The sequence below is a fragment of the Nematolebias whitei genome, chromosome 20, assembly GCF_014905685.2.
Source record: "Nematolebias whitei isolate Nwh7 chromosome 20, NemWhi1, whole genome shotgun sequence".
NCBI lineage: Eukaryota > Metazoa > Chordata > Actinopteri > Cyprinodontiformes > Rivulidae > Nematolebias > Nematolebias whitei.
Genome location: NC_056517.1, coordinates 4,825,254 through 4,840,128, shown reverse-complemented (window position 1 = coordinate 4,840,128; position 14,875 = coordinate 4,825,254). Strand labels below are relative to the sequence as shown.

Below are 14,875 nucleotides of genomic sequence, written 5' to 3'. Positions count from 1 at the left end.
TGTTAATTATTTTTAAATGTGAATGTTTCTGTTCAGTGACCTGAGGCGACTTCTGTTGTGACTTGGAGCTATAGAAACAGTAAACTGAACTGAATCCAGGGAGACGGCACGTTTCACGTCTCGAAAACAACTGAAGTTGCATCAAACTTGAATCCTGGACTCCGGAGTAATTATTTTAAATAAATCAACCACGTCACCTTCGGTGTCTCGTTGTGACCACGAAGCTCAAACATCATCAGTCACGTGATCGGGGAGAACATCGACAAAATGTTTCAAACCAGTCTGCTTCAGGAAAGTGAGACAGGGTTCAGACTCTCGTGTTTTGACGTGTCTGGAACACCTGGTCACGTCCAGATCTAATGTTCAACTTGGGAAGTTTTAAAAGAAACTCATTTCATCACTTATTTGCATTAAACTTAAACCACCTGAACTCCTTTGTGCTGGACAGATATTTTCATTAGCGAGGAACGTCAAGCATTATTGATGGGGTTTTGTTTTACCCCTTGATCCTTTAAGGCGGCCCAGATGTTGGAGATGTTGCGTAACAGCACATGTTCACTGTCGCACATCTGACGAGCTGGAACAACTCGAGACGTACGGACGAGAGCGATCAGTCTGCAGAGCACACGCAGGGACTCACGTGACCCCCACAGGCTCGGTTTGGTTCTAGCAGCGGTGTTTCGGGTGGTAAATCAGAATCACATTCAGGTTGATGTAAACGTTTCTTCAAATGCCACAGCTGGAATGCTGGGTCAGCAAGAACAACACACGATGGCATCTGATGCCAAACCATCACGATGTGACGAGAACAAGAGCTGCATCCCTCACCTTTTTATAAACGTACTGCAGCAGAGGCTTCCCCCTGTCCTCCCCCTCCTCTCCCCCCTCCTCCTCCTCCAGGGAGTGGGTGTGCCTGAAGTACGTCTGGGCGTAGATGTAATAGAGGCCCGGCTGCGACACGACCAGCTCTCCGTCCAGCAGCTGGACATCCTGAAGGAACGCCAGCCCCTTTTCCCCCTCCCACCACAAGATCTTCTGGCCCTGAACTCGTCGCCAGGCAGAGACTGGAACTGAAGAGTTATAATCCAGTCAGGACGTGACAAACATCGACCGTTCGAGTTCAACGATCAGACAAAACCTGTGTTTCCAACGTTTTACTTAAACTTCAACCAACAAATGTACCGGCTCATGTCATCGTTAATACGTCATCATGCATTAAGTGTCGAACTGCACAGACTGGCAGCAACGGAGGCATCTCATTTTGACCACCGATAACCAGAAACCAGCTCGTTGCATTCAGAGCGTGGAGCGTTTGGATTCCAGTGAGCAGCAAGACGTGCAGCGTTTCACTCGGCTCGTTCTAGAAAATAAACTTCCTGTTTGTGCACAGCTTCCAGCGCTGCGTGTTCTAGGCTGCGCACAAGAGTTGGGTTTCCATCTTCCCCTCATCAACCCACTTTGTTCCTACTGGCAGCAGCTCCCTCGTGTAGAAATCAATCTACAGAAATGACTTATTAAAAATTATTATTAATATAGATAAGCAGCATCATTTTTAGACCTGAACATTAGATGCATTCTTCAGTCGTGTCATCGTGTGGTCCAACACATTTGATTGTTGTGCATGATGATCGTTTTGGATGGGTGCGCTCCGTTTGCACGTGTCAAGTCTACTTTTGAAAGTCCAACAGGAGGTTGGCTTGAAACTCAGCAATGAAGGCTACTTATGGGACAGATCTGGTTGGCAGGTCGCAGACTGACTAAGTCATCTGGATGGGGGACGAACTGTTTCTCACTTAAAGAAACTGGTCCATATGACACGATTTAACCTTTTTGTCGTCATCTACCTGGATGATTGAGCTTACAAAACTTTTTTTTAAACGGGCATGTGTTTGTCACCTGCAACGATTTGTAGAAAATCTGGCACAAACTTTTTGAACAAGACGTTTAAGTGACAGAAGCACACGTCTCTGTGACTCGCAAGAAACTGAGGTCCACCGCACACGTTCCTAAAGTTTTGGGAGGCTTCTTGTGAATGTTATTTACAAACTATAGCCATCGGTTGCAGCCCAACGAGGTACGGACTTTAAATCTAGATTTAATTCAGTTGACTGTGATTTGCAGATTTACCACTAGAAGTCACTGCATTTATTCTCATTTGTTCAAAAACATTACCTAGACTGATGTTTTCCTCAAAAAAACATCTATCAAACTCTAGAAATTGTTAGCACATTTCACACATTACATTTTAGAGCATTTCTGCAGCACAAGGACGCCGCCAATCAAACTGCAACCTGGCTCCAGGTAAACCCTTAATTATAACTAGGGATGCACGATCCACTTTTTTTACTTCCGATCCCGATACCTAAATCTAAATATCGGCCAATACTGATCCAGTTCTGATATCATGATCATCATTGATTTTATATGAGGCTGTAATAATCTCCTCTCAAGTACAATTTGTACAAATATATGCATGCATGTCCAAAAAGACAACTTGAGGTAAGTTTTATTAATGCTGGATAAGTTTTAAAGTTAGAATTAAATTCTGCTAACACAAAACAGGTTTCTTTTTATTCCTAGTTTTAAAGTGGATATTAAAGTGATTAATTTAAGTGATTGTTTAAAGTCATTTTATATGTTTTTAAATAAGGGGCAGATATAATAATTGTTTTCTTCTTTCTGCACTCTTTTCATTCAATTTTTTCTTTTTGATGTTTTTTTATTGTTTCTTTTAAATGAATGAATAAATTAATTAAATAAAATGTTAAATGGCTTCAAACATCTGCTAAGTTCATGCATAAACCAACAGACATGTTCCTATTTTACATCACTTTATAATGTAGCTGTTTTTGTTTTTAATATAATTTTCAAATAATGTTTTTTTTATGATTGTCTACTGTTCTACTGATAAATATCTCCTGGAGGGTAAACTATATCTTGGCTGCAAGTATCAAGCTGTGAAATCCTTCGTTTTCTACAACTGATAGTGTTTGGTCATTAATTATGATGAAGTTTAGCAACATCTCATTAAACATTTGAGCTCCGTGGTTTCAGCGATGTCTTCTTCTTGTTCAGTCCGAAGCAGGCAGTCTGATTTGGGGCAGCCGCGCTCAGTCTGTCCCTCCTCAGAGACGGGCGGATTGGACGCGGCTGGCCGGGGTCGAGTTGGCTGTTTCGGGTTGAGCAAAGAGCAGCGCCCCGCTGAAGCCACAGAGCTCAAATGTCCAACGTAAAACTAACTTTACCGCGGTTTAATGCGGCGCTATGGCTCTGCAGACATTGCACGTTGCTGTCTTGTTTTGTGGTGTTTAGTGTAAAATACTTCCACACAGCAAACATGTTTAGATGAAAAGTTTGTTAGCTGTTAGCCACAGTGCTGCTAACTCAGTCCTCACGTTTTAACTGCTGCAAACTATGAACTGGATTTCCTGAATGTGAGGCGGGTCTTATTACTCTGGGCTCATGAGACACACCTCGGTTCAGGAAATCCATTCCATAGTTTGAAGCCAACTTGCATCATGGATCGGAAATATCGGCAGGAGGATCGGAAAATCCGATACGTAAATTATGCTGGTATCGGAGGCCGATACTGATACTGGATCTGATCGACCCCATCCCTAATTATAACTTTAATCATTTATCTGTGATGTAAAAATAAGACGACCAAGATGTATCGGATCATTTCCTAAAACTAAGCAAACTAAAAGTGAGAAAACAGCATGAACCAGTACCACAAAAAACACAAACCAGTGCTGATTTATGCTGCTTAACTCTCCTTCCAACCATGAACCCCTGAACCGATGGGGAGGAAGTGCAGACTTTTATCAACTTTCAGATTGTGCTGACCAAATTTAATATGTCGCATTAAGTAACGTCCCACAATTGTAAAATCCCACCAACATAAATTAATCATTGCAGTAAAACATGTCTGATAAGCCAACAATTTTCAGTCAAGTCATCTGGATAGTTTTTTTTTTCCTCCTGAAAACGTTTCACCTTCCAGCCAGAAGGCTTCATCAGTCAAGGAAACGCACAACACAAAACTGATTCTTCCCACAAACAGCTTACTCCAAAGTGGAACAAACCAGTTATGTTGGTGTTAAGATGATGTCTTTGGCACGCCCTCTCCCTCGTCTACAGTCGTATCAAACTGGTTCAAAACCAAAGATGTCCATGCTCAATGATCCAGGTATAATCCACAATAAGTAAATGTTTCAGCAAAACAAAAAAGAAACCGTCCAGATGACCCGACTGAAAATTGTTGGATTGTATATCTGGAGTATTGAGCATGGACTTTGTTGGTTTTGAACCAGTTTGACACGACTGTCAATGAGGAAGAGGGCTGGCTCCAGAGGAGGGGGCGTGCCAAAGAGACCATCTTAGCACCAACATAACTGGTTTGTTCCACTTTGGAGTAAGCCGTTTGTGGGAAGAATCAGTTTTGTGCTGTGCGTTTCCTTGACTGATGAAGCCTTCTGGATGGAAGGTGAAACGTTTCAGGAAAAAAAAACTGTCCAGATGACCTGACTGAAAATTGTTGGATACCTGGATTATTGAGCATGGACATTTTTGGTTATGTCTGATAAGCTTCTAAACACATTTGTCTGTCAGTTGAGAACAGATTAGAAGAACAGATAAAAACAGTGAGTGCGTATTGTTAAGGCTGTAAAGCTTCATATGGCATATTCATCGTAAAGGTCAAATAATCCTACTACATATATTACTTACTTTATAAAGACCACATGTTTATGCATCTTCTTCTACTGCTCATCTGTAATCAGATTGTGGAGGGAACAGGTCCAGGAGAGAAACCCAGACCTCCCTCTCCTAGACATGTCATTTCTAACCTGGGCCCGAAGCCTGACCCTACCCCGACCCGAATTTGGGGCTGGCCGGTGTCGAGCTTTTGATTGGGTCAGGATCAGCCACGATCCAAACTATATGGCAACATGGCTTGCCATACCATCACCAGCTGCACGCGGCCATTTCACCGCGAGCTGACCAGCCCTGAAAGAGGTCAAAAGTTCAGTTAAGCTTCAGATGGGACTATGCTGCCAGGAAGTGATCCATCGCCCAAATGGATGTTCATTCTGACGCTGCACTCAGTGGACACGCGCAGCCGACGACCCAAACAAGTGAGATCACAAAGCAGACATGTCAGAGCGGGGTCCATGTCTGAATAATGCAGAATGCAGGCAGAAGCAGGGATTTAACGTGTTTTGATGGCCATGACTGTACAAACACCCCTCAGCTCTGATCTTCTGCACCTTTTATTCAGCCATGCGTCCCCGATCGTTAATAACCAATTAAAAATGTTGGGGGGGGGGGGGGGGGTTAGGATCTGTAATTTAATTACTGTTAATTTGTCAGGTCGGGTTGGGTTCAGAAATGATGGCTGCGGGCCGGATTTGATTTTTTGGGCCGAATGCAACTCTATTCTCCCCAGCAACACTTTCCAGCTCCTGCTGGAAACCCCAAAGTGTTCCCAGGCCAGTATACAACCCCTCCAGAGTTCTGGGTCTTCCCCGGGGCCTCCTACCAGTGGGACGTGCCCAGAAAACGTCTAAAGGGAGGCATTCGAGAGACATGATGCCTGAATCACCTCAACTGACTCATTTCGATGAGGAGCAGCAGCTCTGCTCCGAGCTCCCTCAGGATGAAGGAGCTCCTCATCCCATCTCTAAGGCTGAGGTCAGCCACCCTGCGAGGGAAACCCATTTTGGCCATTTGTATTCGTGATCTCGTTCTACTGGTCATGATCCAAACCTGATGACCATACATGAAGGTTGGAATGTAGACAGACCAGTAAATCTGGAGCTTTGCCTTTTAACGCAGCTCTTTCTTCACCATGACTGACTGAAGCAACACCCTCATTACTGAGGACGAGGCTTCAATCCATCGATCCATCTCCAACTCCATCCCACCATCTCTCTTGAACAAGACACTGATACTTGAACTCCTCCACCTGAGGCAAATAAAGGAAATTATTTTCAAATGTAACTAACGACTGTGGTCATTGACAACATGGCCAAACCAACTGAACTACAGTCCCTCGCTACTTCGCAGTTCGACTTTTGTGGACTCGCTCTTTCACGGTTTTTCAAAGTAAGATTGTACATGACATATGATCGTCAACTTTAATATTACTCATGTGATTGGTACAAGATGGAATACAGTAAAGTTTACGAAAAAATACTTCAGACATGTGCTGCCATTTTGTAGTTTTCTCTTAAGACTATATTGTATTGCCAGTCAAAAGGACTACATTTCCCAGAAGCCAACAGTGCTTCTGCCACTGCTTTCTGCCAAATGGGAGGGAAAATTTTGATCTGATCCAAACCAGACTCAAAAGTTTGGTCCTTATTCATAATGACTTCAGCGCTCCGTGGACGCAGAGAGCCGTACAGAACCAACTGGGAATTGGACCAGAACCAGACTTCCAGCCTCATCGGTCAATCCGAGTGCTGCTTGCTGGTCCATGAGGCCTCTCGAGAGGGGAGGCGTTGCTTGGAGGTCCGGTGTTTTCTCCGGAGCTCACCAGGACTTTATTCATCCGATTTGGACTCGATCTGGACCACTGATGGTTTTGTTTCAGTACATATAAAATCATGCAGGTTTAAGAGTTTAGAACATTGCAAGAGTGTGGGAGGAGTTTATAAAGCCTTAAAACATATAAATACTAAAATTTATTTAGTGTTCCTACTTGATGATCTTTCACTTATGGGGGTGTCTGGGACGTAACCCCCCCGATGAACGAGGGACACACAGAACACAAGCAGCTTGTCAACAACAACACAAATTAATCTGAGCCATCAGTTTAAGAGGTTCTCACCTGTGGACTCTTGTTCCGGTTTGGGCACGAAGCTTCCTGTCACATGAGCGGCGACTTTGGGGCGAGGTGAAGCCCTGTCATCCATCACAACTGAGGGCAACACACGAGACACTTCATCTGACACAAAGAGAGGACAATGAACAATTTCCTCCATTACCATGACTTAGTGGGTGATTATTTCAGACAATGGACAACACATTCTTTCTGCTGTACGTGTCACAGGATGTGACCTGTGGATTAGATCACAACAAGTTCAGGACATTCTTTAAATCATTTTATAAATGACTTTCTCAGTTTTTCACACCATTGCTGAGGCATTTTAGCCCACTCTTCTTTACAGCGTTGCTGCAGTTGATTGCAGACAAGTTCTGCACAGCTCTCTTAAGGTCTAACCACAGAACTTCAGTCAGACCTCGGTCTGGACTTTGACAACATCCTGATTGTCTTCAGCCGTTCTGTTGTAGATCAGCTGCTGTTTGGGATCATGGTCCTGTGGCATCATGACCCAGTCCAAGCTGTTGGACACATGGCCTCACATGTGACTGGAGAATACTTTGGTTTACAGAAGAGTTCTTGATCAAGTCAATGACTCCAAAGTGCCCGAGTCCTCCGACAGTAAAACGAGCCATAATCATCACCCCCCACCACCGTGCTGACTGCAGGCGTTTGAGCTGATGTTCTGTTTGGTTTTCACCAAACATGGCCCTGGTGTTATGGGGAAATCTGCCGTTGGTCTCACCCGTCACTTCCAGAAGACGTGGGATGAATTCAGATGAAACTTTACGATTCAAAGTCGTGCCGCCATGTTTTTATTTATTTATTTTTTCAAGAGGAAGTTTTCTCCTGCAACGCTTCCAATCAACTCCAACTTGTCTTTTTTCTGAACTAGAATCTTTAACCTGCGAACTGGAAATTGCACAACATTGCACAGTCTGACCTTCGGGGTGAATTTGCTGTGATGTCCACTCCTGAGAAGATTGGCAGTGGTCTTAAAATTTTCTTGTGAATTTTGTGTCGAACGATGAACTCCTAATAGTTTGGAAACGACCTTTAACCCTTCCCTGATCGACGGGCAGCGACAGTTACGTCTCTAAGGCCATTGCTGTTCTTTTTCCTCCTTGGCATCGTTAACACACCTCTGCTTTTATAGAGGTGATCAGATGATCAGATCGATACGTCTGATCAGCAGCACCCGTCTTGAGGAAGGATCTGGTTTTCCAGACTGCTTCTACATTTTGTTGAAATAAACAGCAACAGGTGTTTTAACCTCATTTGAAGAGCGGAGGAGATTTTCCTCTTTGTTCTGACCCACGCAGTCTTCGTTTCTCTCGTGACTGTAGCTTCATTTCTTTGTCGTGAGGTTTCTCACCTTTCACTGCTGATGTAATCCTCCTCTGGTAACGCTGAGACAGAGACTGCAGGGGGAGCAGATGCAAACCATTACTCAGAATCACACCAGTGCCTGATTAATGGTTACTAAAACACAACACTCACTTCAGCTAAGGATTTTATTTTTCTTATGTCTCTTTGAGGCAGACTAAACGAAGAACAAGCTGAAATGTGCATAAATAAAAGTCTCGGTTAAAAACTTTATCTGCAGAGAAGAGTCTGCTCATTCCTGTAGAGCAGTTATTTGACTTTGACCCTGAAAATGTGCCGATATCAGCGCCAGGACGTGTCCTCGGGCGAATAACAAGAAGCCTTCAAGTTGAGGCGGGCAGCAGATCCTTTCCTGTAAATTGATCTTTTCTTCCTCATGTCTGACGTTCCTCCACTTAATCTGCGACTGCAGCCGAACTGATGAAAACCAGTTTTGCCGTCAAGCTGCTTTCAGTTTGGAGTTCGCTCCAAACTTTTTATTAAAGATGTCTTATAAAAGAATGCGAGGAAAGAACCAAGCAGCGTACATTTTAAAGGTGGTTTCTGAACATTAGCCAACAAAGAGAAAAAGCAGTTTTTATTGGCTGCCAGCAGATGTTGCACAAGCTCAAGGAGATGTTTGTTTTTTTACTAAGAAACACTTGATCTTAATTTAGCTGCAACCAAGAGTTTGGAGAAGACTTCTGCTGTTTTCTGTCAGCTCTCACACACAAACGTGGTTTAACCTAAGAAATGTTTTAAATCCAGAGTTCAAAAGCATGGGATTGAATTTCAGGACAAACGTTCGGCTCTGGATGGAACGGTCCAAAAATATCTACAGTTTGTTGAGTTTTTAATTTGAAGTCAAGTTATTTTGACTTGTTGTCTCGATGGGCATGAGATGGACTCGTCCCTTGTCCAGGGTGACCCCCGTTTCCTGTGACCCTGCAGTGGAACAAAGGAGTGTACAGAAATGGAGGAAGGGTTGATGTTACACACCGTCCTGCTCCACACACACACACTGTACACACACACACACACGTTTTACTAATTAAGTAACTCGCAAGTTCAAAACTCATCTGTTTTATGTGCAACCTTTACTGAAAGACACCAAACAGGAGACAATGGTTTTGCCTACCTGTGTGTGTTTATTATTCTGTAGTGTTAGTAAAATATCTTTGGTAGACTCAGTTCCATTAGGGACCACTCTTCAGAACATTTGTTACATTTCAGCTGGTGCAGTTCAGTCACACTGCACCGAGTCAGTGGAGCCAACCTGTTCCTGTTCCCCCCCTCGCCTGTGGTGGCGCTGCACCAAGAACCACTGAAGGAAACGACACGTAAACCTCAGTAGAAGACGCTGAGGGCAACTTACTTCTGGAAATACAAACGGAGTGGCGTCAAATTTTAGTGGTTTTAGGAGTTCTGTTTCGTCGTTTTTCCACAACGGACTCAGCATGAGCGGAAGATGAGGCAGAAGACCACGGAGAACGTTTTTCACACAAGGCGGCTGACGGCTCCGTATGAGAAATGCACGTTTGTTTTGGTTGCATTTACCCAGAATGCCCTGCGCTGTAGTCCACTTCCTGCTTTTGGAGCGGTCTCTGGTCTGCTTGCATTCACACTGCATTCGAACTGCGCCAGAGTTCACTTCAACTGAACTGAGACCTAGGTTTTTAGGTGGACCAGGTTCACCTGCACATTCACACCTCCCCACACGAATCAGACCTTCTAGGCAAACGGTCTAGAGTTGGATTAAAGCGGATTAAACAGGGCTGGTGTGAATGCACCCTTAAGACGCACTAGATAAAGCTTAATGAAAGTCTACATCTACACCCGATTACCTTGAGGAGCCAATCCAATTCAGGATGGCTGATCAAACTTTGCAAACACAAAAGTATCTTAGTTCAGTATCTTTACAGATATTTATCTTGTACAGATATTTATCTTGTACAGATATTTAACTTGTACAGATATTTAACCAACACATGGTACAGCAGCAGCTGAGAGTCATCCCGAGCACAAACTCTGAAAGCCAACAGACTGTGATATAAAATCATCTGAACTGTGGAACATCATCTTCAAGCTTGAACCAAAACATTTCCATCATCCCTCAACATTAAATTAAAACTTGTTTAATTCATACTGACAGAAAGTTTCCATCCCAGCAGCTGAAATATGTCGGAGTAATTAAATACATCTTTTCATAAATACAAGTATTTAGCTTTTAAAAGCACAAGCAAACCAGAATCCTGTATCAGATAAACGTTGATGCTTCCGGTTCGTTGGCTTCTCTTGCAGGAAATTTTAACTTTAATTATCGTTTTCAGTTTTTACAGGATGAGTTATAGGAAAATCTGTCGATCGTAAAACTGAAATAAATAAATAAATATACTTTCTTCTGGACACACTTGGGTTCAGGTGTGACAAAGTTCGTGGCGATTAGATCATCATGAACATGTTTAGGAATCACAGCAGAGTCCCTTTATTCTCATCAAGATCTTATTGTTCCATATTTTCCTAACAGAGCACGTCACTCTCAGGCTGCAGGTTTACTTGTGGTTCCTAGAGTTTCCAAGAGCAGAATGGGAGGAAGATCTTTCAGTTCTCAGGCTCCTCTCTTGTGGAACCAACTTCCAGTTTCTGTCCGTGAGGCTGACACATTGTCCAGTTTTAAGACTTTCCTTTATGATAAATCCTATAGTTAGGGTCGGCTTGTTATGCTGCTATAGGATTAGACTACTGGAGGACAAACTGACCTCATAAATGAATTGTTAAAATTGAATAGTTTTCATTTTATACTTTTTCTATCTTAACATGTGATTCTTGACTTGCCATTGTGTATCTGTTCTTCTCAAACCCAGCTGGTTGAAGCAGATGTGCCGCTTGTCCTGAGCCTGGTTCTGCTAAAAGGTTTCTTCCAGTTTTTCCTTTCCACTGTCGCCTTCATGCTTGCTCAAGATGAGTTCAACTCAAAGCTCCTCAGATAAATAATGTTAAATTATTATTTTTATATACGAACGTTTCTGTTCAACCTGAGACTTCTGTTGTGACTTGACGCTTTAGAAATAAACTGAATTGAATTGCTCCAAACTAGTTCAGCTAGAAGTCCAGCAAATGCACTTTACAGATAATTAAAGTAAAATGTCATCCAGGATTACTCAAGAAGAGGAATGTGAATCCGCTGTGGCTCACAAAGCTCTTCCCAACATGGAGGTCCACCTGCGTGGAGGTCCACCTGCGTGGAGGTCCACCTGCGTGGAGGTCCACCTGCGTGGAGGTCCACCTGCGTGGTCCATGCACCAGCAGAGTCAGAGCAGGAGTGAAGGAGAAACTAAAGGCTGTGAAATAAAATGTGCAGCGCCGAGTCCGGGGCAGTTTCAGAGCAGGTGAATGCATTCCTGTGCTGATTAGACCCCGAAGGATCACATCTCCGACATGAAGGGGCTCATTGTCTGACTGATTCAGATCATTTCAGCGTTTTATTTCCTCTGATGTTCAGGAAACTCCTCCTGACCAGAACCCCAACCTCCTCCTTAAACTACGTCTTTTACTTTGTTTTAATTAACAGTCAAGCATCGATTAAAAAAAAAAAAAAAAAAAAAGCATCGCCAGAGTTGCTGTTTGGGCTAAACTGTAGAAAAACCTGTTGGTGCTCAGATTCTGTGTCATGGATGACTCTCAGCTACCACCACCGTCAAAGTGACGGAGTTACCGTCACCTGCATGTTGGTCAAGACTGATTAGCTGCGGCGGCCATCTTGAAGAATATTTTCAGTCATAAACAATAATTAGTTTCCAAGAGTTTCATTCAAATCCGACTGGTGGGTCATGACATATTTTGCTAACAGACAGACACAAGCACACTCGTGCAAAAACATTATGACCCGTGCATGACAGAACCTTCATACGAGGTGAAGTTTTATAATGAAAAGTGAGAACTTTGAACTTCTGTGGACATTTTTTAAAGTTTCGCAGTTGAAGCATCTGCAGAAAGTTTAAAGTCGGTCTGCAGGTCAGAACCAGGGAACACTCTGAAGGTTCTGCTGTGAGTGTGTGCGAGATGTTCACCTTCTCGATGAGCAGGTGGAGCTGCTCGCTGACCTGCCAGCATGGATCTCCTCTGCCAGCCCTGATGCTCTGCAGGTCAGAGCCCGTGAGGCACGAGACACTGCTCCGGGCGAACGTCTCCTTCATCTGTGGAGGACAAACCAACAAGCTGCTTCACTTCATCATCTTCTGACACAAGAACAATGCAAACCTGACCCTGTCCTGGCACGTGTCCAGGTTCTTTACGTGTGCAGGTTTCATTTCCCACATGAGAGTTCACCTGAGTTAATGATTGATGTCAGGAAACAGCTGAGGAGCTGCTCTGCTCAGGTGAGACACAAACTATCAGCTGAAGTTCACCTCTTTACCTCTTCTGCTGTTACGCAGAATCTGCACTGTGTAAGAGGTGTGCGCGTGTGTGGCCTTTGTGCAGGATAAACAACCGTGTGTGTGTGCGCGCGCGCGTGTGTGGGTTCAGGAGCGCACTAACCCAATTTCAGCAGCCATTTGACAACTGTTAATCTTTTAAAGTGCACAAATGACAGATTTGTTGCGTCAGCGGCTCCAGCAGGCTGCGCGGTGTCTCCTGCAGCCGCTGCGTAAAAAGCGCAGCCGTGGCGCGCGCGCGGTGTCCTTACCGAGTTGAGAGCCGTGGTGAAGTGCAGCACGGTGATGGTGACCACCACGGTCTGCAGCAGCACCGCCACCAGCAGCAGGACGCCGAGCTTCGGACCGGAGCCCGTCATGACGACCGCGCGCCGTGCGGGACCCGAGCGCCGCGTCCCGCACCCAAACTTCCAGGACGAGAACAATGGAGGAGAAAGCTGACTTCTTCCTCCTTTTACCCTCCCCGTTCCTCCTGCGCTCAGGAGGAGGAGGAGGAGGAAGAGGCGGGTCTTTGGTTAACTCCTGCGTGCGTGCAGAGTTATTGTTTCATTTGCGCGCTGAGAAAACACAGATAAGTTTTATCATGAACTCAGATCTGCAGCTGCATGTGAGGAACAGCATGCTGACACGATCAGAGGTGGAAACATGGCACCTTTATTGTCATCTTGGGACTAAAACCATCACAGAGGTTCTGGGTCTGGACCGTTACCTCCTCAGTTGGACTGAAGATCCACATTTTAGTTAATGATTTAAAACAAAAAAGATTTATGGAGAAAAAAGTTGTTTGATTGGGGAAAAACGTCATCAGTTCAGAATGAAAAGAGGAGCAGGTGATAAAGTTTTGGTCTTTGTCTCCAAACAGCCTCAGAGTTGGATAAACATCTACAACTCTTGTGGAGTCAACCCATTTAAAGATGGCCGCCGTGTCCACCTGACTGTTGGAAGCTACAACTCAGTCACTTTTACTAATTAGAGCTGGAAATGATTTGACAGTAGCTGAGAGTCACAACATCCGGTGAGGGAGATTTAGGGAAAATGTAAAATCTGCTCTTGTTTATCGTCGAGTCACCGAGGCAACAAGTCCAGGAGAGAAAGACCTCCCTCTCCCCAGTGACACTTTCCAGTCCAGTCTGGGGACAACGAGGTGCTCCCAGGCCAGAAAAGATACACCATCCTTCCAGAGAGTTCTGGGTCTTCCCCAGGGCCTCCTACCTGTGGGACATACCTGGAAAACCTCTAAAGGGAGGTGTCCAGTAGTCCTGATCAGATGAACCACCTCAGCAGACTCTTTTTGATGCAGAGGAGCAGCAGCTCTACTCAGAGCTCCCCCCAGATGACGGCGTCGTCACCTTATCTCTAAGGCTGAGCCCAGTTTCCACAAAGGAAACCCATTTCAGCCGTTTGTATCCAGGATCTCGTTCTTTCGGTCATGAATCAAACCTCATGACCACAGGTGAGGGTTGGAGCAAAGACGGACCAGTAAATCTAGAGCTTTGAACTCAGCTCTTTCTTCACCACAACTGACTGAAGCAACTCCCTCATTACTGAGAACAAGGTCCTAATCCGTTAATCCATCTCCGTCCTCCACCTGAGGCACACACAACAACCTGTCCACCTGTTTCCTGTCTAAAATGTACAATCTAAAATATAAACAGCTGTGTGTCTCTATGTGTCCCTGTGATGGACTGGAGACATGTCCAGGGTGTCCCCCACCCCTCGCCCAGTGACTGCTGGACATGGGCACCGGCGACCCCCGTGACCCCAAATGGAAGAAGCGGGTAAAAGATAATGGATGGATGTTTGAGATGTTTAGGTGACTGTCCATGATCACACATGGTTCAACAGGTGTTTGTGTTGGAAGACAAGGCACAAGATGAAGAAGACCACCAGTCCGAGACAATAATGGACAGTTAGTTGATCTTTCTTTACATGTCAGAACTGCTGCTGGTGTATGTTCTGCCTCAGAGATCCTGCATTAATGGCCTGTTAAATAAAACTCTGACGGGGTTTTAACTCCCTGAAGGATGAAATGCATCTCAGAGATGTTCAGAAAAGGTCTGCGCTCTCTCCGTGAAGCCTGTATCACATCAAGGGTTCAACAGGTCGGTGTTTTTATGTTTGGCACCATCTTTGATTTGTATCTAATCTGATTTAATGCAGTTTTTTGACTTTATGGGCTAGAAACCTTTTATTTTTTTTACCATACAGCATGAATAATTCTACGGACATTTTACAGTTGAGCTAGATT

At 44.4% G+C, this 14,875-nt stretch overlaps 1 protein-coding gene across 1 annotated transcript in view; it reads right to left on the bottom strand.

Annotated features, from left to right (window-relative positions):
* LOC119426805 (tumor necrosis factor ligand superfamily member 10) overlaps positions 1-12,987 on the bottom strand; it is a 13,867-nt gene extending 880 nt beyond the window's left edge. The window contains exons 1-5 of the mRNA XM_037694387.1: positions 12,879-12,987; positions 12,262-12,387; positions 8,202-8,247; positions 6,833-6,949; positions 829-1,070 (exon numbers count right to left, since the gene is read on the bottom strand). Of these exons, the coding sequence (XP_037550315.1) occupies positions 829-1,070; positions 6,833-6,949; positions 8,202-8,247; positions 12,262-12,387; positions 12,879-12,986 (639 nt within the window). The 5' untranslated portion in view covers position 12,987. The remainder of the gene's footprint in view (positions 1-828; positions 1,071-6,832; positions 6,950-8,201; positions 8,248-12,261; positions 12,388-12,878) is intronic.
* Between the last annotated feature and the right edge of the window lie 1,888 nt (positions 12,988-14,875).